The following is a 24,491-nucleotide window of genomic DNA, read 5'->3' on the forward strand; positions in this document are numbered from 1 at the left end:
AAGTTTCTGGCTCAAAAAGTTAGCATGAGTTGAGCCGAAATTCACTTCTCAATTTTCGAAACGCGTGGTAAGGTGCTCACAGGCCTCTTGTTCCCAAGGCAAAGATGGAAGGTAGGAAGGAGGAGAGGGAGGGAGGGAGGGAGGGAGGGAGGGCAGACAAAAACTAGTTCATCATCAACATAAAAGAAATGAAAAATTTATTCTCATTCTGTGTATTAAACACACACAAGTACACATGCACACACACACACACACACACACACACACACACACACACACACACACACACTACAAAGTCAATAGTATAGGTATCTCTGAAACTTACAGCTTTTGCACCTCTTAAGCTGCCCACCACTCTGGCCTTGTGTTTTGCTAAGGCTTTGCTCTGGAAGCTTGGTTTACATTTGACGCTAGAACTTGATCTGTGACCTGTGTCTGAAGCTGGGAACTACAGCATGTTTACAACATCAGCAGTCCGATGCTCTCTTTGGGCACCACTCTTCTCCAAACACGAATGATAGTTCTCATGCCCCACCAAATAACCAATGTTTTTAGATGCTCTTCAGCTCTTTGCTTTAAAGATTTATTTACTTTTATTCTACGTATATGAGTGTTTTGCCTGCACGCATGTGTGTGCCCTACAAGCATGTCTGATGCCTGAAGAAGCCAGGAGCTGGTGTCACATCCCCTGGAACTGGAATGACAGATGGTTGTGAGCCATCACGTGGGTGCTGGAAACCAAACCCAGTCTTCTGAAAGAAAGCCAGTGCTCTGAAGTAATCCAGCCCCAAGTTTTATTAAGAAAACTCTGGATCTTACAATCCGAGTTTTACTGCCACTTGGGTGGCAGAAAAATATGCTTGACTGTGAGAAATCGACACAATTCCTGAACAAAAATCCACTAAGGGTTTTTATTATTATTATTATTATTATTATTATTATTATTATTATTACTATCAGCCCTAAAAGCATATACATACAGAATACTAATGGACTCAGCATGTTGTAATTATATATTTATTCATTTGTATATGTATATATGTGACTAATTTCATATTTATTTTAATTTTATATTTATTAAACATGTGCAGATAAAATAAATATCATGCATCAAAACTAACCAGATCCAAAGTCTACACATCTCAATGAACTTCTACATAGTTAGAACAGGCATTCTGACGCTATGGAGTTTCACACTGGTTTTTCCACTTTCACTGTCTAGTATATTTTTATGAAGCTATGATAATAATAATTAGAGAAAAAGAGGCCATGCATTTGAGAGTAGGGTCATGGAAGGGGTGGGAAGGAGGAGAAGGAGTGGAGGAAATAGTATAATTACATTTTAATTAAAAATAAAATTTAAAAAATAAAACCCTGTCAAGATCCATTTTAGCAGAGTTACACCCATGACAGGTTTATAAAGGAATCTGATTAACAAATGGCACCTGGTGAATGTCTGTGAGGCAGGAGCATCACCTTCAGTCAGAGCTCCCTGCATGGTGAGGCAGTGGAGGCAGGAATATCTAATTGGCCAGCACTGGCAGCTAGACTTTCCGTGGAGTGCTCCCTGAAGAGCTAGAGAAAGATGTTCCTTGATCGGATGAAGGGCGGGCGGTTCATCTCTCGGGAGCTTGACCACATCCCTATGACATCAGACTACTGAAGGAAAGCACTGTCTGTCTAGAGATAAGCAAACCAAAGCGGAGGGTTGAAATGACCTACTCAAGGTCATCCAGGAAGATCAATGGAGCAGAAAGCTCAGGTTTCAGGTTTTCTGCCTCCTCTGACAACGGCTAATCTTAAACAAGGGTGACACTTGAGTGTGTCATAAAAATGGCAGCATGCTCTCTTGGGTAGCAGTAAAATTTGCATGACTGTGAGGAAGCGACACAATTCCTGAACAAAAATCCACTAAGGATTCGATTATTACTATTATTATTATTATTATTATTATTATTATTATTATTATTATTATTATTATTTAACGACAGTGATGGCTGGAGATGCGGCTCAAGGAGAGAACACATACTCAGCATTCAATATAAGGTCTGAACCCTTACTCCCACCCATTCTGTTAAGTTTATCATTAAGTAGGGGCTGGAGGGATGGCTCGGCAGTTACAAACCCTTGCTGGTCTTGCCGAGACCTGGGTTCAGATCCCCGAACCCATAGGGTGGCTCACAACAGTAACTTTACTTCCAGGGGATCTGACGCCCCCTCTGGCTTCCGGGGCATACATGTGATACACAGATATACATGTAAGCAGAACACTCATATGCATAAAATAAAAATGAATATTTTTTTGTGGGGGGAAAGCCAACTAAATTTTATTTTGAATAGCTTTAAAAGTTTAAAGTTGCGTTTATTTATCCATTTGTGTTGGAGGGTGTGGGGGAGGGGGTGACTGTGGCACAACAAGCATGTGAAGGGTTGGAAAATAACTTTGGGGAGTGGTTTCCCTCCTTGCACTCAGAGGTCTAAGGCTTGGCAGCGGCACATTTACCTGCCCAGCCATCTCGGCTGTCCTTGAATATGTTTGATGTTTTTCATGTGACTGTCACGTGCTCAGCAATGCTGGATAACACAGCAGAAGGAAGGGATGGAGGGGGAGAGAACACACGCGGTCTCAGTTATTTTTTAAAAACCTTGTTTTGATCAAATGATGTATATTAACGGAATAAAATCCCTTAAACCAACATTTTTATGCTCGAAAGCTCAAAAAACACATTTGATTCTAATTCTATGGTAATTATTGTGGTGAGTGATGATGTCTTTGTTAGTATTTATTGTTCATTTACATGGTAAATTAATTATGCCTACTCATTAACACTAATTTAAAATCATGACAATGCCGCAGATCTGTCACAAGTGACCTGTTGAAGGCATCTTGCTCTTTAGAACTCCCACACTCAACACAAAAGGTTTCCAAGCCCCAAAGACCCCCAGCTTTGCCAGGATAAGAACACTTCTGGGAATATTTCTGGATGTGCACTAACCGGAAAGCATTTCATTGCTCCTAAAGGGACAATGTGCTTGGAAGAACTCAGGCATGGCATGAGCCAGTGTGCATGGTGGGACGTTTCTAGGCCTCCGAGTGGGCGACAGTCTTTAATCAAAGGGCTTGAGCATTACCAGCGATGAGTACCTAACTACATTCTCCTGGGACGTCCCTCCCTATCTGAGCTTCCAAATTGTTGGCGACCCTTTCTACCCACAGATGTGGTAGAAATCAAGGCAGGAGAGTGAAGATCAGAGATGGGATTGCTCTTCTGCTGGAGATCAGCAGAATTAAGGGGAAGAAACCATCTATGGAGCCCAGGCAGAACTGCTGGTACACCCATTGGCAAAAGGCCAACGGAGGGGAAGGCAGAAGAGCCTTTCTTCTTGAAATTGGGTCTTGCTATGCAACCCAGGTTCTCAAAATCCCCCTACCTCAACCTTCCAAGTGCTGGGGTTAGAGGCCACCAGTCACCATACCTGGTCAAAAGTCTTTTTTCTATGACACAGTCCGCATTAGACAGATACTGACATTCACCAGCTAGAAGAGCTTTTATATGAAACCAAGCTGAAGTTCCCTGGAGTGTTCCAGAGGCCCTCTCACCTCCACCCCTGCTCCCACCCCTACCCCTGACCCCACCCCCTACTGCTTTGTTGGGAGTCTCCTACTCAACCTGATCACAGGGCTTCTTTATCCCTTGTCTTTGCTGGCTTTGGCTCCATAAACACCTATTTTTCTCTTATGGACCCCATGTTTGTGCAGCAACAACCCCACCCCACCCCCATTCATATGTTGAAGCCCTAGCTCCTAATGTATTTGGAGACTGTGGTCATTTGTGGGAGAGCATTAGGCCTTGAGGATGGAGCCCTGACGACAGGATCTGAGCTGAGCGGGGACAGCAGGTGTAGTTTTCTGTCCCCATTATCCTGCAGTTTTCTGCTGCTTATGTGGGTAGGAAAGATCATGACACTCCAGAGACCGAAATGAGAAAGGGGGCCAGGCAAGAATCCACATCCATATTGCTTTTTGAATCAAGGAGACCAGGAACTGGTCATCCCCAGCACTCTGGATAAGGGCCGTCTGTTCTGTGCACACTGCTCAGCAGATTCAGGTTGATGGCATGTTTCCCACTGTGCTTCCTGGCATGAAGCAAGCATGCCGCTCTCGCTCCCCGCCCCTCTCTCTCCATGTGAGGACGGAATAAAGGGAAGGCCATCTGTCTGCAAAGCTGGAGGGCAGCTCTCTCCAGAACCCTGCCGTCTTGTTTCCCTGAACTTGGACTTCCAGCCTCCAGCACTAGAAGAAACAATTGTTGAAAGCCCCCAGTCTCTGGTAGTTTTGCTACAGGAAAGAACCGACTAAAACCTCTCTTGATACAATGTGTGACTTATTTACATCGCGTATCATCTTCCCACCCCTGCACGGCTCCCTCACCCTGCTGTGGAATGTTTGTGGGGACAGGGATGTGTGTCTGCACACTGCTGTCATCCCAGAAGCGGGAGCTGGGTGTGCCTGGTACTCCATTGTCACTGATTTCTGAATAAACACAGTGTGCTACTGGTGGCCTAAAGCATGACAGTGGGGAAAAGAAGCTAGATTCTGTGACAAAGCATGTCTGTGGTGAATGCTGTCGGGTTGACGTCAGCGTTGCCTGCCTCCCGGTGTGACAGTGAAGCTTACCAACACACGTTATCATCCAGAGGATAAGTATTAGCAACATATTTTAACATGTTCACAAATTCGGAGGAAGGACTGGAAAACTACAGAGGACACATATGCATGGCAGGAAACAGCCTCAGACTTGGCACAGACGGCCCTCATTAAGGGCGGTTTTGCCAGCTAAACATGGCATGTTGTGGGAAAAGCAACTCGGCAAACAGGAAACACAGTCCTTGCACAGAAAAACCCTGCCCCAGCCTTTCTTCCCTCATATCCACTCTCCTGTTTTCCCTGGCTCACTTGCTCAAGTCTCCTCCAATTTCATGGGAATTACCACCACATGGGGGGAAAACTGAGAGGAGACGAAATGAGAGGAGAATGCTGTGCCTGCAATTCCAAGATCCAGAGCATACTTCTCACCCCCAAATTATACCACTCTGATGAGAAAAGTGTCCAGTTTTGTTGCTGACACCAGCTTGAGGAAGAATAGGAAGGGAGAATGGAAGGAAGGAAAAAAAAAAGCTAGAAGGGGAGGGAGGGAGCCCAGACTGGCAAGACTGGTCTGGGGAAGATGGCTGAAAAATACAATGGAAGCATATGATTTGTAAGCTGTGGTATACTTTATTCAGCACCATCCCAACAGTACAAAATTCCATTTTTTCTCTCTTTCATTAGACAGGGTCTCACTAGGTAGCCCAGGCTGGCTCAAACTCATTACCTTCCTGACTCAGCCTCCTGAGTGCTGACACTACACGTGTGCATGCTCACGCCTGACTTCACTTCTGGCTCTACACACTAGCTTTGCGACACTCCCGCTCAGCATTTGTCTTTGGACCTCTCTGCTGAGTTTCTTCAATAATGTGCTTACATTTTTAAAAAGTTCTTCAGCTGGTAATGATGGTAAGGACAGTCCCCCCACCAAAAAAAAAATCAGCTTCTCTAGTAGAACAAAATTCCCCAACATGTTTATAGAAAGGAAATAATGAACTGGTCATTATAATGGATACCATGCTACCCCAGGGCAGGTGACACCTGGCACTCAAGGCACAGGTGAAGCCCGATGTAAAGGACAGGTGTTTTGGGGGCTGGAGAGATGGTTCAGTCAGTAAAGTTTTTGCCATGCAAGCCTGAGGACCCGAGTTTCAATTCCTAGGAAAAGCAGGGCATGGCGGGGATGCCTGTAATCCCAGATCTAGTGGGCAGAGACAGCAGAGCCCTGACTCGTTGACAGGCCAGGCTAGCCAAGTTGGTGACCCCATGTCTCAAAAAATAAGGTGGACAGGAACCAAAGAAGACACCGACCTCTGGTCTCTACACATACAGGCACACACAAACACACATGCATGTACACTGTATCTCCCCGCTCCACCCGACAGGATCTTTGGGTTAAGTTAGGAGCCTGCTATATCATTCATCTATACTTGGATTTGGCTGTTACTGATGACTCAGCTAGAAGAAAGAGGGCAGTCTTCCTGCGAAAGAAAAACAGGGTGACCCACTTTCAGTTAAATCAAGCCTGATCCCGGGGGAGCCACTTTGTAAATTAGAAGCCAAGATCCTTTCTTTCCTCTCTCTCTCTCTCTCTCTCTCTCTCTCTCTCTCTCTCTCTCTCTCTCTCTCTCTGTGTGTGTGTGTGTGTGTGTGTGTCCGTGTGCATGTGCACATGCACACACACATTTGAAGAGTGAGCACCTCTCCTTTAACTTCAGTCTGTCTCCAGACCAAGGTGTGCCCAAGCCAGGGATGGATGGATGTGTGACAACTTCCCATGATGCGGAGGCTTTTCCATACGAAAGTTGATTTCTAAGCGGAACTCCTCAAGTCCTCACTCTCTTAATCTTTTCTTTGTGCTTTCAAGGTTCCAAAGGGTTGAGTCTGTGTGAGGAGTGTTAAGAGGCTGAGCTAATTGATATTTACCTTGGGACGCCCTGGGACAATCAAGATGAGTGGGGTCTCTTCTCCACATATCCATCACTGTGCTAGAGCTCCCCTAGGCTCCCTCTGGGGACTACACAAAGCAGCTGAGAATTCTCCAACCACAAGAGAGGCAGGGGGTAGCTATGTTGCTAAGGGGCGGGGAATCCCTTCTGGGAGCTGGGAGGGGCTGACAGAAAGGGAGAAAAGTATTTCACTTCAGAATTCCCCAAACACAGGCCTGCGTGACAATAACCCTCCCCTTGCCTCTGGTGCATAGGAAGCACGCTGTTTCTGCTGTTAGTGCTTCCTTCAGTGATAAGTTTCAAGAAGGAGGAGGAGGAGGAGGAGGAGGAGGAGGAGGAGGAGGAGGAGGAGAAGAAGAAGAAGAAGAAGAAGAAGAAGAAGAAGAAGAAGAAGGGCTTTACAAAGAAAGGGAGGATACCCAAACTCTAGGCAGAACAAGGTAGAGAAATGGCTAGAAAGATTGGCATACAAAAAGTAGCAACACGTGGCTCTTCAAGTGATGCTATTTGAATACTTGGCTCCCCGCACCCCACACTCTCGGTTCTAATCTAAGGCTCCAAGTTTCAGGCGGAAACCTGATCCCTTGAATTCAGACAACCTGCACAATAGAAATACTCAGAAAACCCTCAGAGCTGCTGTGTGGCAAACCGTGCTCTGACCTGAAGCACTCCAGCAGTAATAAAGTAACAGATGGCAGCCAAGGCTTTCTTTTTTAAAAGCCACTACAGATGTGCTCAAGTTAATCACTCTGCTACAATTTAGAAGCAATCGACTCAAAATTTTGAAGAAAGAAACTATGATGGGGTTGGGGGCGTTGTTCTCTGAGTGTTTGTCTGGCAAGCACATGGCCCTGTGTCGGATCCTCAGCAAGGCAGGGGCGCACACACATTCACAGCCTCCCCACCCCCTCTCTGGCACACAAAGATAATTTGCAGCATTTTTTAAAACCTAAAATATTTCTTTCTCTTCTGTACATTTTTAGTATATAAAAACATTTGGTTAGAGCACTAGTCTTATCAGAGAACTAATGAACAGAGGCAAGAAGATTCTTAAAATTAAAGCTTTGGTAATTTAAAAAAAGTGGCTTCACATTTAGGGTTTCTACATAATGCAGATATGTAGATAAGAGTGTTGAACTTATAGAAATCAATGTCAAAAGCTACCCAAATGAAGGGTATTTTCATTTTTGAGACAAAGAATAAGTGTTTTTACTTTGTTTCCTAACCCATAGCACCCACTAATCTTTTGTTGTCCCGTACATTTAAAAAATTAAGTTACCTTAGGATTGCAACCTTCCTAGAGGTGAAAAGGTGCACAGACGTGGCTGTCCTTTTTAAAAAATGTGATGGTTAACTATGGTGCATTCATCAGTCTTCAAACAGCACGTTCTGTCAGAGAATTTTTTTACATTGTCTTGCAATGTTTGCATTGCAAATGGCTTGTCTTTTTAGAAGAACTCCTTCGCAGTGGCCGGAGGGCTGGGCACGGGAGGTGCTTCCTCATGCCGCTGCACACATGAAAGTTCTCATTGTGTGCTTGCAGGCTGGCCCGCCAGTGGCCTGAATTATTGAACACTACAGTGGGTCAGAACTGTGCCGACAAAACACCTGCCTAAAAACAAGGGAAGCGCTCTGGAAAAATCAGCTCACACTATGCAAAGCAGAGTCCAACTTATGGACCTGAGCAAACAAACGGCTCTCTTTACGGATTGCAGTGTCTGAAAAACCTCTAACAATTTACTCATGGAGAATAGAGCAGCTGTAAGAGAAGCTGGGAAACAGAGAGGTTTTTCAGTGCCTCCTTCTGAGTCTATGTCTTGGAAACTGAGACACTGAACCCATCTTTTCTTCAGACACAAAAATTTTCTTACGGCTCCAGCATTCATTTATTCAACATTCAATTTTTAGTTGGAAATAAATAGCCTTCCTACTGGCTTTCCTACTGTACAATGAGGATTAATGTCAGGGTGGGGCATTCTTGCAGGGAAAAAAAAAAAAACTCTGACACAAAAATTACCCATGATTCGAGGAAGCAGAACTAAGGCCAACCCAGGGATTTCTCTTGCTCTATGTAGTTCTTCCATTGAGCTCCACCCAGATTTGATTGTACTTCCACGGCAAGAAAATTTGTCAGAAAGAAATATTTGATGCATGTGTGTTTGCAGCTCTCAACAGCATCTAGAATCCAGGGGGTCCAGTCATGCATTATGAATGAATGGGTTTCCAATGGTAACTGGGAGGCAAGGAGCTCAAGCCAGGGCAGAGAGGCGGATGGGGGAAGGGTAGAATCGCACATCCTCCACCTAGGAGTAGCCAGGAAGGAACCCTGCAAATTCAATACTTCATCCCAACATCAAGATGCAGGAAATGTAATTCTACTTGAAACAAACCCAGACAACACTAGAATAGAGACTAATAAGGACAAAAATCTAATCCATTCACAATAGCTTTCTCCCCATACTTGTTAATTTGATGCTTTTGTTTAGGCAAAGAGTGGGTCTTCCCCTATTTTTTAATTAAGGAGCATGCAGCATCACCATGAAAGGGAAGTGAGAGCAGTAGGAGCAGTTATCCCCCAGAAATAACGACAAGCAATCATAACACTGAGGACCTACCCATTTCTCCCGACAAACAGAAAAGTCAGCGAGGTAAAGAAAGACATCCCCTCCAGGCTACCGCTGCAGCTCCGCCGCCACCCAAAAGAACAATGCACATTTCTGCTACTGTCTCAAGTTTGGAAGCACCACGCAAAGAGACTGGTTAAAATTCCCTACCATGCAATGCAGCCATCATCAGAAGCCCAGCATTATCTTCTGCTCTAAGTAGAGATGTGCCAGCTCATGAACAGGACAGAGGAAGAGAAAAAAATGGAGGAAATGAGAGAAGGCTCAGGAAAGTCGGCAGGAATGTTTCTGGGTCATTAACAAGTAGGAGACCCCCTTCCGTATTCAGACCAATCAATCTTTATCTTACAGGACATCTTTTTCTCAGCGTCTGTTGAAAAGACTGCAGCAAGCCACACTGCAGCAAGGGATTGTGGGATAGGGATGCAGCAGCGAGCTGCAAAGAGATTCGCGGGTGGCTGGCTTTCCCCTCTGAGTCAGCAGTCAGCTGCTAGCATGCTCCGGTGCAAGGCCGCCAGGCTCCATCCCCAAACCCGACTGCAGGATTAACCCCAGGAGGCGTGGAGAGCATGAGTCTGCGGGCGGGCAGTACAGACAAGACTGGTACCCACCCAAGGGTGTTACGAATCAGAAAGAAGACATACTGGTCATATAAGCCAGTGCTGAGGCAGGAAGGATAGAGTCAAGAATCGATGAAAAGTTCAGATTTAGAGCAGTATTCTGGGTGGGTGTGACAGCATGCATTTTCATCAGTTAAATTAAAATCTGTTTCTTTGAATGCTGCAGGTAGCTTGAAAGAAAGCAGATTATTTAAAATGCAAAGTCAGTTCGGCTCCACAGCCTCTTCTACCCACGCCACCCAGTGTATCTCCCAGGAAAAGGTCTGTGCCACCCAGTTCCACCAAGTCAAACAATACAGAGGACATTTCTCTGCTCTTTATAATTCTAATCATTAAGGAAGAAAAAAAAATAGTAAATGGTACATACTCCGACTCAGGGGAAAACAGACTCTGTTCTGTTTCTGGTGATGAACTTTTCAGTTATGGATTGAGAAGCCCGTCAAATTATGCTTAGGCTCATACCTTGATTTCCTGTCAAGTCACTAAATGTACTTAAAATATTAAAAGCACAAAACGGCCAACAAGTGCTTATGTCTTTATATTGTAATACATACTTCAGAATAAAAACCTTGTGTGTTAGAGTGGAATTCACAACCATACTCTTTACAGCAACAGAAGCAGATAATAATACTATTCCGTACTGGTCTTATTTAAGAGTGACCACTAGTCATTCTTTATTTAAATAATATGATTGCATATTTGATGGCATTCATTCTTTTCATATAGTTAAGCAATGCATTGAGCCCTTGAAGGAGCCTGAACTCCGGAGATCAGTGAAGGTTATGTTGAGTAGTAGTGGGATGGGGAGCTGAAAGTTCCATGACATCAACAAGTCTTGGAAATGTAGGGACACGCCACTGTGGGCATGACATTTAATACTGTACAGTTTTTGGAGCTTGTGGTTTGTTTTTTGTTTTCTGTTTGTTTGTTTTAAAGACAGGGTCTCAGTCAGGCGGTTGTGGCGCATGCCTTTAATCCCAGCACTTGGGAGGCAGAGGCAGGTGGATCTCTGTGAGTTTGAGGCCAGCCTGGTCTACAGAGTGAGTTCCAGGACAGGCAAAGCTACATAGAGAAACTGTGTCTTGATAAGAAAAAAGAAGAAGAAAAAGAAAAAGAAAAAAAATACAGGGTCTCACTATGTATCCCTGGCTGTCCTGGAACTCACTAATCTACTTTTTAATCTACTTTCTGTCTGTGTAGATTTCTTACTTGTACGGGACTCAAACACAACTAGATTTTTCTGCTCTAGATTCATGACAATGAAATCATGCAAAATATAGTAATATATGTCCAGTCTTTTCCACTTAGCACATTTTTAAAGTTCATCCACAACAGTATACATCAGTATTATTTTCCCTTCATTAACAATATCCCATTGTACAGATGTACAGAGGTAGAACTTTATAATTACTATTTATTTATTTAGAGACAGGGTTTCTCTGTGTAGCCCTGACTCTCCTGGAACTCACTCTGTAGACCAGGCTGGCCTTGAACTCAGATTATCTGCCTACCTCTGCCTCCTGAGTGCTGGGATTAAAGGTGTGTGCCACCACTGCCCAGCTGTAATTATCTGTTCTTAACCATTGGTAGACAACAGGGATGTTTCTGACTTGGGACTGTCATGAATAATGCTGCTAATTAACATTTGTGTACAGGTTTTATGTGAACATATATTCAGCCTCGGAAGTTTATAATGCAGTTAGGACCAATTCTTAAAACTACAAGCAGGTTCCCCCATACCAGTTTACAAAGTCCTCTTCCTAAAACAGGCCATCACAAAGGTGTCTAACTTGATATGTTGGGAAATGATGGCAAAGAAATGAGGCAGGAGGTGGGGGGTAGTCCTCAGTCTTATTGCTGGGCTTGTGGTTAAAGAAGGGGGCACTTGTTCAACCCCTCAGTGAACCCTCATTGACTATCTAGTGTGTTCCAGGCACTGAGTAGGTCCTGAGGACATAAAGAGCTTAACAGGCTCTGAGCTCTTATGCCACAACCAGATACAGAAGATGGACTCTGCCATGCAGGCAGTTATACAGTAAAAGAGTAAGTGCCGGAGAGCAAAAGGAATGGGATGCTCTGGGCAGCTGCAGGGGAGATGTGCAGAGGTATTCCTGCACAGGACAACAGCCTAAGCAAAGGCTGGGAGGTCAGCTGGCTCACTGGGGTTGAGAGTCCTGGATAAGTACTGCTAGACTCAAGAGTGAGAGGACAAATGGGAGTCATTTGGATAGAAAGTGTCCCCAAACACTCGTGTATCAAATGCTTGGGTCCCAACGTCCTAAGGTTTGAAGACAGGGCTTCTGGGAGGTGACTGGATTGTGAGCGCTTTGATTTTATCGAGCAATTAACCATTATGATGACTTCATAATCTGATGGTATTATTGATAGAGAGGTGGTGGAATTAGGAGGTGAGCGTGTCCTGAAAAGATGAACCTTGTCCCTCTGTCCTGTGCTCCCACTTTCTGGCTGACCTGAGGTAACCAACTCTGCTCCACTGCATCCCTTTCTCATGTTGCTCTGTCTCGCCCACAGCGTTGGGGCCAAACGACCATGGTTTGAAATCTCCAAAGCAAACCTTCCCACGTTGCAACTGTTTCTCTCAGGTATTTGTCAGTGATAACAGACCGACTAATACAAGGCTCATATTTTATTTTCAATCTTTTACTTGGACGGGAATATTCCTTCTGTAGATACAGCATTATGTAGGCTAGCCCCATTCCAAATATCCCTGTCACTATGGCTTTACTACTGTCTGCATAGGATGGGTGTTGGGAGCTCGGCTGAAGCCTAATGAGTACATGTAAGGTTGCCATAGGAAAATGCAGCCTTTTTTAAAGGCACATCTTAGCATTGAGCTCTGCTGTTGGAAGCCAGGGCTTGGATTGCTGGAGGAGGTTTTACCAGGTCACAGCATCTTCTTGATGCTCCTAGGCAACAGGTACAGGGTGGTGGTAATGACTGTTGGTTTGTTTTCTTCTCTCCTATGGCCAGATGTGGGGACTCAGCAGAGAAGGGGGACTAGAGCTACAGGTAAGTGACAGTGTAAGTGACTGCCCTGCACAGGGTGCTGTGCTTGAGCTCCACAACAAACAATAAAGGCACACCTTACTAATGCCCCTGAGCTGCCTTGGCCCTTCCCCTTCCTTCTATTCAACTGAATCAGAGTTAGGTGTCATCAGTCAGTTTGACTACAATATGCACTTTGGAAATACATAGACCGTGCATAATCATATGATCAAGACATTTGATACCTAGTAAGGGTGGGACTGTGGAATCTCATGACCCAAAATTTATTGATGTTACAGAATATGAAGATTTGCTCAATTCAAGGCACTTGAAATGCATTCTACCTATTCTTTTTTTTTTTTTTTTTTTGGTTTTTCGAGACAGGGTTTCTCTGTGTAGCTTTGCGCCTTTTCCTGGAACTCACTTGGTAGCCCAGGCTGGCCTCGAACTCACAGAGATCCGCCTGGCTCTGCCTCCCGAGTGCTGGGATTAAAGGTGTGCGCCACCACCGCCCGGCCATTCTACCTATTCTTAAGCAAGGCAGTTTCTCCCAGAAAGTAAACTACTTGGGGTAATGTAAAAGGCTATTTATGACCTGGCCATTGCTGTCTTCTTTTTTTCTGCACTTTTTCGAGTCCTTAGCTCTAAGCCTCGTTCCAAGGATATTTCACCATGTAAGGCTTTTTGTTTGTTTTGGAAGAAGTGACCCTTAACCAGGGAATAGAACCAAACCCTATGATGGGCTGCCAGGATATGCATCTCTGAAGGGTACATCTGGCTGTCATGTTGGAGGGGAGTGGGTGCACTACTGACATTTGGGGCTAGGCACAGGGGCACCAAGCACCCTTCAATGCATGGGAGAGTCCCACACAAGCACGTTCACCCCCCATGTTATCAACAGCATCTCCTTTGGGAAATCCTCTTCCTCAGGCTCACACACCACTTGTTCTTGCAAAAACACACATCTTCTCCACCTCCTTCCCCTGCTTAACTCCCTCTTGCCCTTCAAGTTACCACTCGAGTCAGAGAGGATTCTCTGGCTCCTCCTTCAGCTACTAGACCCTCTCACCCCCAAATTGGGTAAGGGAGCCACTCTTGCAAGTTCTGACAAAAAGCTGTGAAAGGTTCTATCTTTTACTTCTAACCTGCCAAACCCCAGTACAAGGCTTGTCCCATAATAGATACTCAATAGTGGGCACAGAATGATGAAGCTTTCCTACAAAGCAATGAGCGGCAGAATGTGATGCAAGGTAAACATTCATCTCACAACTGGAAAATAATTGGACCAGAGGCCATTAGAGAGAGGCAAATCTTATGATGGACTTAGAGTTTAGAAAGGGCTTTCATCATAGATTTTTCTCCTTGAACTTCAAAGTCAACCTCCCAAAAGGTAGGAGTAGGTAGGTAGTACGATTATTCTAGTAGGGACTAAAGTTTAGAAAAGTTAAGTGCCCAGTCGAAGGAGAGGTGGCTGCTATATCGTAGAGGTAAACTGTGCCCTGGTGCCCCTGGTGGGTAAGTGAGAACAACCAGGCAATTCCAGAGTAGAACAAAGCCAGCTGGTTCAAGAGGTATTTGTCTCAGTGACGTAGGGATATATCCAATGAAAAGTGGGCAACCTGAAACCAGAAAGCTTAGAAACTGCCTGGTGCAATCCTTACTTCATTTTGCTTTCGAAGAACTCTTGTGAGAATCATTGCCCAACTCTTAAGAAGGAACAATTGTTTCAACCTAAGAACTCACATCAGAACCGGCCTGGTGTTGCTATTGCCACTAAATATGTGTCCTGTTCTCAAATGATTATGTGCCAGCTGGTGTGTTGGGCACAGAAAAATAAATGATAGAAACAGAGCTTCTAGAAATCACCCCTGGGGGCAAGGCTCCCTGCCTCAAGCTCATAGTCATATGGATCGGATCCAAGGATGTAGACAGCTCTTTCCAGCTAGCAATCATGGCAGTAAAGAGGACCCAGACAGAGCACCCCAATTGAAGACATGTTTGGGTGGAGTCTGCCCAGCGCAAAATACAACAAAATCATTGCTTTTCTTCCTCCAAGCCCTGTATTTCTGTCAATGACCTCTGAGTTCGTCATACCTTTCCCATGGTGACTCATACTGAGCAGACAACAAAAACTGAATGCAATAATCCTGCACAGAAAGGAGTTCCTGTTGGCCTGGAACAATGGAACCCAGGCTGTTTCTTTAATGGGTGCTTCTGTGCGGCTCCGCTAGTAATCATCTAGCATTATGCCCAATAGCCAGTTCCTCTACAATTTGTGGGTCTCATCATCTTATTTTCTTAACTGAAAAGTGTGTTCTCCCATCTCAGTCTTCATGACCTTTCCCTTTCCCTAAACTGGGGTCTGTGGTTTGGCAGTCTTGGCTATATGTCATCTCAGGAACTTAGAACGTCATTTGTGGAAGCTAGGGCACAGGCTCATTTAGATCAAGTGTGTTTTCCCTTCAACTATGTTTACCTATGCTATTCATTTCCTGGGACTGCAGTGCCAAAGCCCCACAGACTGCCATGGCCCAAGACAAGGGAAATGTATTCATTCATAGTTCTGGAGGCCAGATATCCAAAACCAAGGTGTTGACAAGGCTAGGTTCCCAGTGAAGCCTTCAGGGGAGCATTTTCCCAGTTTCTGGTACCCCCTAGTGTCCTCTGGCTATAAGCAGAAGCATCACTTCAGTCTTGTTACCCATTCTAACATGACTACGTTTTTGTATATCTCTCTTTTCACCTGGCATTTTCCTCTCCATGTCTCTGCTCTCATGTGAGAACAATCACGTTGGATTAGGGCCCACTATGAGTATGGCCTCATCGTAACTTGATTATGTATGTAAAGGTTCCATTTCCAAGTTAGGTATCAAGGGTTAGGGCCTCAATGCCTTTTGGGGGGAAGGGACACAACTCAACCTGTATTATCTACACTGGGAAACGTGGTGGCATGAAGCCCACCCAGGTTGACGCAGGCTGGCCTGAGAGCCGCCTGGGTTTCCCCCACATTCTTCCCTTACAATTCTAGAGTTTAAGTTCAATGGGGAGCGCTTTGTTTGCCTTGTTTGTGCTGAGCAGTGGCGGGCATGTGGGTTTGCCACACAGCTAAGAAGACAAAGGCGGGCCAGGGGACTGGGAGTTCTGGGCAGCGAGGTGACTCTTACCCGGCTTGGCTCCCGTCTCTGCATACAGCAGAGTGAGTGACCACACGACAGTCCTCACAGCGTGTCTAACCCGCCCGCTTCTCTGTACTGCTCCCATGATACCAAAGGCAGAAGCAAGCTAAGTGCTCTTTGGTTTTTTGCCATTGTTTGCTGTTTATAATTCAAAGCTGAATGTCTTCTTCCCACCATTGGAATGGAATCCCCCAATACTAAGTGCTATCTCTGGGTTCCTGCTGTTGGGGGTTTTCGCTTTTTTTCTCTCTTTTGGGGAGCCCACCACCCGGCTCCCCAATAAATCACACATGGAGGCTAATTCTTAATTATAAATGCCCTGCCTTAGCTTGGCTTAGTTTCTTGCCAGCTTTCCTTAACTTAACTTATCCCTCTACCTTTTGTCTCTGGGTTTTTCCCATTCTCTTACTTCTGTTAATCTTACTCTTACTCTGTGGCTCGCTGTGTAGCTGGGTGGCTGGCCCCTGGAGTCTTCCTCCTTCAGGCTCCTAGATCTTCGACCTCTCTTTCCAGATTTCTCCCTCTATATATTCTCTCTGCCTGCCAGCCCCGCCTATCCTTTCTCCTGCCTTGCTATTGGCCAGTTCTTTATTAGACCATCAGGTGTTTTACACAGGTACAGTAAGTAACACAGCTTCACAGAGCTAAACAAATGCAACATAAACAAAAGTAACACACCTTAAAATAATATTCTACTACAGGTTCCTGATGGTATCTGTGCTGGGCTGGGTAGGAGGCCCTTACTTTGGTCCCCAGAACCCATGCTTTTGTTTTTGTTTTGTTTTGTTTTAAAAGAAAAATCCAGTCACAGCAGCCTGTGTTTGTTATTCCATGGCACAGGAAGAGTCAAGAGGATCCATGAGTCTTGTTCCCAGCCAGCCTAGCCTACTGAATTTCAGGCCAACAAGAGATTCTGTCTCAAAGAACAAGGTGGTAGCATCTGAAGGGCAGCTGAGGTTGTCTTCTGGCTTCCACCTGCACAGGGACGTGCGTTTTGGAAACATGGATACAGTTTATCCATGGTGACATTAACATGCACATCAGAGGCGCTTGCTTTTCTAGACAAACGGGCGACCATACTTTTCATTTTAATGGTTAAATTCAAGGTAGCCCAAGTCCCTGGTTGTTAGTGCAGGGATGGAGCCTGGGGCCTTTATGTCTTGCAAGCCAGAGCTCCAGTTAAGGCCGGAATATGGCCTGGTGAACCTGCCTAGCAACCATGTGGGTGCGGCTGACCACACCCAGAGGCACAGCGGAGCCCAGACTGCCCGCTGGAGACAGTAGGTGGGTGACTGGGTGGGTAAGAGGCTACTCGTGCCTAGCTGGGCGTCTGCCTTCTCTAAAGGACATTCTTTTCTTGCGGTCCACACAATAAAGCACCCTTTCCCAGTGTGGGGGATCTGATCCGGGATCAGAGAGAACCTGGCAAGCGTTCTTCGGTATTAAGCAACCAATCCCACCTCCTGGGCTCTACCATTAAAAAAAAAAAAAAAAAAAAAAATCACAGGGACAACCTCAGCTGACAACCCCAGGAACTTCGTGGTTCTGCATAGCCGCGCCTCCCGTTTCTATGGCAACAAGTCCCTCCCCAGGAAGCCAGCTCTACTTTAGTTAAAGCAAGCTGTCCTTCCGCTCCCAGATAGTGTCGGCTTTGCTTGTAGAATTTCTTCCTTTCCCTCCTTCGGTGAGTCTCGTTGGCTAACCTTATTCCTCACAAGAAATTAAAACCTTTTTGTAGAACTGAGGCAAGCGGCAGAGATGGGCGTTGCCGGCGGAAACAGGCAGAATGCTGCGATGATGACAGCATTCTAAACTATGAGTGACTGGGATCGCCCTGGATGGACATCCCGCAGCATTCCCCGCTGACGCCCTTTTCCAGACTTCTGGGACTAAGGCTCGGGTTTCTCCGGCTCTTCCGGGTTCCAGAGTCTTAGTGGATGATCCCGATCTGTGGACTTAAGCGCCTTTCTGCAGAAAACAGGCGTGAGTTTACTGAGCGTCCAGTAACTCAGTGCTTTAAGCCGAGGGGGTGGTAAAATAGGCCCCTTGTCTGGGGGGAAATAAGCTGAGGACTGGCGCCTCATCCTCACTGCCTGCCTCTTCCAGCATGTCATCAAAGGACAGTATCTTTCTAACCAGTCTATGGGGCTTCATCAGTATGAATTTTTTATTTTTATTTTCTAGTTTTGGTTTTTCGAGACAGGGTTTCACTGTGTGTAGCCTTGGCTGTCCTGGAACTCACTCTGTACACGAGGCTGGCCTCAAACTCACAGAGATCTGCCTGCCTTTGACTCCGGAGGGAATTTTAGTGCCCAGCAATCCGTCTGAGTCTTAATGTGAATGTCAGCATGTGGCTCTGATTAAGGCGTGGCTCGGATTCGCTCTACAGTGGGTCCCTTATTTTGAGTTGTGGGTTTCAAGATCCCTGTGGATGCCTGAAACCGGATTGCACTGAACCCTAGATGTGTTACATTTTCACAGATGCAGATCTGTGATAACTTTTACTTTGATGATAAATTTTACTTAGATTAGGAGCAGTAAGAAGTTGACAGCTGCCGGGCGGTGGTGGTGCATGCCTTTAATCCCAGCACTGGGGAGGCAGAGGTAGGCGGATCTCTGTGAGTTCGAGGCCAGCCTGGTCTACAGAGTGAGTTCCAGGAAAGGTGCAAAGCAGCACAGAGAAACCCTGTCTTGAAAAACAAAAAAAAAAAAAAAAAAAAAGTTGATAACTAATTAAAAACAAAACAGTAACAATAGACTGTAATCAAGTTATGTGGATGTGTTGTCTCCTAGAATAAGTTTTTACCCTTTTTCTTAAAGGAAGCACATTATATTTTCACTTTGATATAGCTAAAATAACAACAGCACAACTTCTGCACTTAGGGACTTTTGCAAGTTAAATAAAATGTATTTAAACATAAACACTGATGGATCTACTAACCATGAGGCTGCCAGCTAACAGGTGGCTAGCCTATACAACATGAATACTCTAAACAAAGGGATCGTTCCTGTCCTGAGTAGGTCAGAGCAGACAGCATGCAGAGTTCACCATGCCCACCAGAATGGCATGCCTCCATTTCCTTATTAATATAATAACAGAGTGATGACTAATCTTGGTTGACAAAACTTGAAATGTCTGGGAAGAGGGAATGGCAATTGAGAAATTGTCTCCATTAGATTGGCCTGTGAGCATGCCTCGGGGAAGGGGTTCTTGATTGCTAATTGATGTGGATGGCACTGCCCAGTCCACTGTGGGCAGTGCCATCCCTAGGCAGGTGGATCTAGGCTGTATTAGAAAGATAGTTGAGTAAGCTAGAGGGAGCAAACCAGAAAGCCAATTCTAGGCAGTCAGCATATAAGCTGTTATTATTATTCTTGAAGCCTCTAATCGATTGACTAGTCTATTTAGGAACCCATACTTTTGGACATACATAAGACTCAATAAACTTTTGATTATTGGATGTAAGGATAGATTAAAGCTGGGTGTGTAGCATACACCTGTAATCCTCGCACTGAGAAGGCTGAGGCGGGGTGATCAAGAGTACTACTAGTGAGCATAGTGAGTTCTAGACCAGACTGGGATATGTAGAGAGATCTTGTCAAACGATAGGATAAACAACAACAACAATCCAAAGAATAATAGATAATCCCCCATTTTCATTTTAATTTCATTAAAGACAACATATGAGAGTGGACAGACTTCTCTGCACACTTCATTGGACCAGGCTGGCCTCAGTCCCCACTGCTCCTTCCCACACACTTAGCACAATTATCTCCACGAGGCTGGTGATTTGGTGTTTCCTTGTGGATCTTGGAGACTCCTCATATAGACTCTCCGTGCCAGACCAGCCTCAAGAAGGGAGAGAGCTTCTGTTCAATACCACTGCTTCATGTTTTAGAGAAAGTTTGGCACTAGCTTCTCTCCCTTCCAGCCAGCAGACTTCCTGGAAAGACTGGAGGAGGCAGAGCTCCTTTGGTCTCTTTCCAGAGTCAAAGCCATGCCTTTTGATGTCAGCCATAGTTTTTGGACATGGAGCTCTCGTGATTTGTTTCCATATCCTCTTCTGAATGGACACAGTGCAGCAAAGGCTGACCTACCCAGTACCCTCAAAGATTAGAAGTGTGTCTGGGCCCAGTGCCAGGAGGCCACAGTTCCACTGGAGGGGAGGGCATAGGGGCTGGAGAATGGAACAGCTGGGTCACAGCAGAGGGAATGAATATAATATTCTGCTTTGACCTACTGGTAGGTGTCTTCCCGTGCTTGTGATTCCTGGGGTCATGCTGCTGGGACCAAGGCCAGGCAGAGGTACCCCAAGACTTCCTCAATGTCTTTCTACCTTTTCTTGCTTCTTGTTTTCCTGGTTTATTGTGCCACATCCTGACCTCTTCCCTACCCTTAACTTTATCCAACAAACTTCATTTAGTGTTTGTAATGTGCAGGGCACTGTGCTGGGCCACACAAGGGTCTCTACCACTAAGGGACCTAAATACTTTCATGAGAGATCAGCATAAAATCTTCATTACAATAAAAGTAATAAAAATAAGTCAGATCCCAAATGATTTTTATCTGAATTTTCTACCACAGACCTGTAAGGAAAAAATGGATGCTGTTCTAGCTGACTGGATAACTTCTGTTGTGGGTAAGGATTTGGGTTGTAGAATCAGACAGACATGGGTGTAAACAGCTCTGGCACCAACAAGCTATGTGGGGGTGCTGTGGGATGTCTTTCTGTACACTGTGAATATATGTTGTTTCCACTGGTTAATAAATAAGCTGCTTTGGCCTATGGCAAGGCAGCTTAGAGGCAGGTGGGAAATCCAAGCAGAGACACAGGAAGGAGAAAAGCAGAATGAGAGAGACACCAGCCTGCTCCCCAAGGAGCAATAAAGATGCCAGCAGACCAGGAATGCCATGACCATGTTGCAACATATAGATTAATAAAAATGGGTTAATTTAAGATGAAAGAGCTAGTTAACAAGAAGCCTGAGCCATAGGCCATACAGTCCGTAATTAATATTAAGCCTCTGAGTAATTATTTTATAAGCAGCTACAGGACTTCAGGCAGGAGAGATTTGTCGGGACTGTGGGGCTGGGCGGGACCAGAGAAACTTCCGGCTACATGAGAGCCAAATTATTTAATCTCTTTGGACCAAGTACTTCCCTAGAAGTTGGAGGGCAGTGCAGAGAGACAGAGAGAGATGCAGAGAGAGATTGTGTACTATGACAATTAGTAAGATAATGCCTAAATGATGGTTAGCCCACTGCCTAGCACATGATAAGACTAAAAAATGTCCCATAATATTGCTGCTTTACTTACTAAGGTCTAGGAGTCAGGCACACATTCTGTAAAGAGCCAGAGAGTAAACATTTCAGACTTTGGATCAATACAAGGTCAGTGCAGTTACCCACTTACTCTATTGAGAAACAGCCACAGAAATGGGTAAGGAAGTGATTGTAGCTGTGTGCCAACAAAATTTTTTTTTTCTGAACCTGGAAAGCTTAAATTTTACCTAACTTTCACCTCACAGAATATTTTTTTATCTTGGCTTTTCCAAAATCATTTGACAATCAACATAAAAGCCATCCCCAGCACACAGACTATGCAGAAACAGGCCAGGAGCCAGGCATTGGCCTCCGGGGTGGTTTGCTCACCCCTGCTTAAGCCTGGTGAATGGCTGACACCTCCTTTTGTGGATTTTTACTTCCCAGGAAAATTTATCGGGGGTCTTCAATACCCCTGAGTCAGTGTATAGACGTTAAGATGCAAACCAGACTGACTAACACAGTTAGAACCCAAAGACTGCACAAATCTCACACACGAAAGTAATTACTGCACTTTACTTGTGCACAAGCCAAGATAACAATACTTCCCATTCACTAGTCAGCAAGATAAGACACGGAAAAGACAATCTGGGCTTTGCAGATGGAGGCATGCTGCTCTTGACAGATGCAAGGATTCACTTGTGTGCACACTCTGTTTCTTGGTGCTGTGAGCTGAAAAGCTGCTGTGAGAAACACTGGAATAAGGGCCACAGCCTCACTAGATTTTACGAGCATGAGCAGAAAGCGGCAGGTGCATGTTTAGTGAAGAGAGCTGGAGAGTGCAAAGGAGGGCAGGAAGAACCTACCAGAAAGGGCGAGCTCGATTAATACGGAAATCAGATCACAAATGAATTCACTGTGAAACATTCAGGTACCCCGAGGAATGCACACTCCCTTCTCGCCCTGCCTTCTCCCTGCCCCTCTTAAATGGTTGTGGGTAGAAACAGAACACTTTGCTTTCCTTTCTTCTGAAATCTGAGATATTCAGTTTTAGGTTTATATCAAGTTTCTTGCAGGCCACAAATTCCTCAATAACATAAAATGCCTACCTAATCCAGAGGCGTTGCAATTCATAATTAAAGTTACTTCCCATGAACCGGAGGAAATGAAAGGCCTTTTTCATAAAACCCATCCAAAAATCCAATCTGTTCTCGCACATTGTTAGAGGAGTCATCTGCACCCAGCCATTATCCTTCGATAAAGAATAGTTTCTCCAGCCAAACAGACCCCTCTAACAGGCCTCAGTGCTGAATGTCATGCCAATACTACTGACTCCAGGGAGCCTCTCCTCTGGGAAAAACACAATTGTCTTTGTCACTGGTCTATAGCTGTAAGAGACACCATGACCAAGGAAACTCTTAGGAAAGAAAGCATTTATTTCAGGACTGGCTTACAGTTTCCGAGAGTTAGTCCATGATCAGCATGGTGAGGAGTGTGGCAGGAGCATAGTGGCACACACGGCATTAGAGCAGGAGTTGAGAGTACATCCTGGTCCCCAGGCAGAGGAAGAGAGAAAGACCGGGTCTGGTGTGAGCTTTTGAAACCTCAGCGCCCAACCTCACTGACACACTTCCTCCAAGAAGGCTACACACTTCCTGATCCTCCTAGTCCTTTTTCCACTCCTTGGTGACTAAGCATTCAAATTATGAGCCTATGGGGGCCATTCTTATTCAAGTCATACAAGAGACGTTTGCATCCTGGACACTTTGAGTCACTGGTTTTAACTGGTCTCTGATGAAGACAGAAAGCAAGACTTGGGCTCCTTGAGAAAGGAGAAAGGAATGGAACCAGGTCAGGGTATGCCCAACAGCACTCGGTGCTCCTTCTCTACCCATTGAGAAGTATGTGGGCATGGAAGGGTACAAGGTGGGTGTGGGGGTCAGGAGGAAAAATAAACAGAAAATAGTGTATATTAATTTTTAAGATTTCATTTAATTTTATTTTATTATATGTATGGGTGCTTTGTCTACATGTATTTTGGGGGCACCACATGCATGCGGTGCCCACAGTGGCCGGAAGAGAGTGTTGGATCCTCCAGAACTGGCATTACAAATGATTGTTAACTGCCATGTGGATCTGGGAACCAAACCCCCATCCTCTGTAAGGGCAGCAAGTACGTTTAATGACTGAATCTCTCCAGGCCAGTAATTAAAACAAACAAACAAACAAACAAACAAAAAACTAATTAAACCCCCCCACAAACCTCAGGTCATAAAAACTGACGTTTTCTTTCCCCTTTGCCTTCCTACATAGAGCAGCATTCACGCCTTCTAAAGGGAGGATGTCTACTTCCTTGACATATAGATCTTAAGACTTGAACCACACAGCCTGGATCAAGGGCGTAAACTCCACCTGCTTCAGTGTAAACATAGTCTTCAAAGGCCCATGTGGTGAAAGACTTGGTCCACAGTCTGCAATGCTACTGGGAGCTGGGGAGTCTTTAAGAGACGTGATCTAGTGGGAGGTCTTCTGTCACCAGGGTTGAGCTCTCCAAGGGAACTGTGGGACCCCAAGTCCATCCTCTTCCTCTTTTTCATGTCCCAGAACAAGATGAGTAGCTCTGTGCACTCCCTGCTGTGATGTACAGCACCCTTCCCTGAGCCCAGACATACCATCGCTTCCAGTGGTGATACCGACAGGAAGCTCTGGGGCTCTACCCTAGTCTCAGGCCTGGCCTGAGGGAATCCCCTTCCCTCCTTGGCCAGCAAGGCCTTTCTTCTAATAATCAGAACAAAAGGAAGCACAAAACTCATCTTTCATAGAATCAGAGTGGAAGGGACCTTGGAGATGGTTCATCCAGCCATTTTAACACCACAAAACACCTTCTCCAGACAACGGGACCATAGCTCATCCCTCCCAGCACAGAGATAGCGGCAGGGAAAAAATGCTCCCTCACCATCACTGTGTCCCCATCACTCCACAACGCTTCAGAATAGCAGGATGTCTGGGTTTAAGCCAGCTTGAGTTCCACTATACAGACAAAGAAACAGGTCTGTAGGGACATCGTGACTCTCTCATGCCACACGACTAAGGAGGAAAGCCCTTCGGAGAACTCATGCCAGCCTCCTGTCCATGCCTCTCTCCACTTGTCCCACCATCCTCTCCTGAAGGCCTTTGAGGGCTGCTCAGTTCTCATGATAACTAA

At 45.3% G+C, this 24,491-nt stretch overlaps 1 protein-coding gene across 9 annotated transcripts in view; it reads right to left on the minus strand.

The window, feature by feature from the left end:
* Trim2 (tripartite motif containing 2) overlaps window positions 1–24,491 on the minus strand; it is a 159,554-nt gene that overhangs the window by 53,637 nt on the left and 81,426 nt on the right. The window contains exon 1 of one of the 9 annotated variants that reach the window (XM_052731847.1): window positions 9,372–9,674. The exons of the other annotated variants lie outside the window; for them this stretch is intronic. Within the exon in view, the coding sequence (XP_052587807.1) occupies window positions 9,372–9,374 (3 nt within the window). The 5' untranslated portion in view covers window positions 9,375–9,674. Of the gene's footprint in view, window positions 1–9,371; window positions 9,675–24,491 lie in introns of those variants that run through there. 9 annotated transcript variants of the gene reach the window in all.

The sequence above is a fragment of the Peromyscus californicus genome, unplaced genomic scaffold (genome assembly GCF_007827085.1).
Source record: "Peromyscus californicus insignis strain IS unplaced genomic scaffold, ASM782708v3 Scaffold_9__1_contigs__length_137607984, whole genome shotgun sequence".
In the NCBI taxonomy this organism is placed as follows: Eukaryota; Metazoa; Chordata; class Mammalia; order Rodentia; family Cricetidae; genus Peromyscus; species Peromyscus californicus.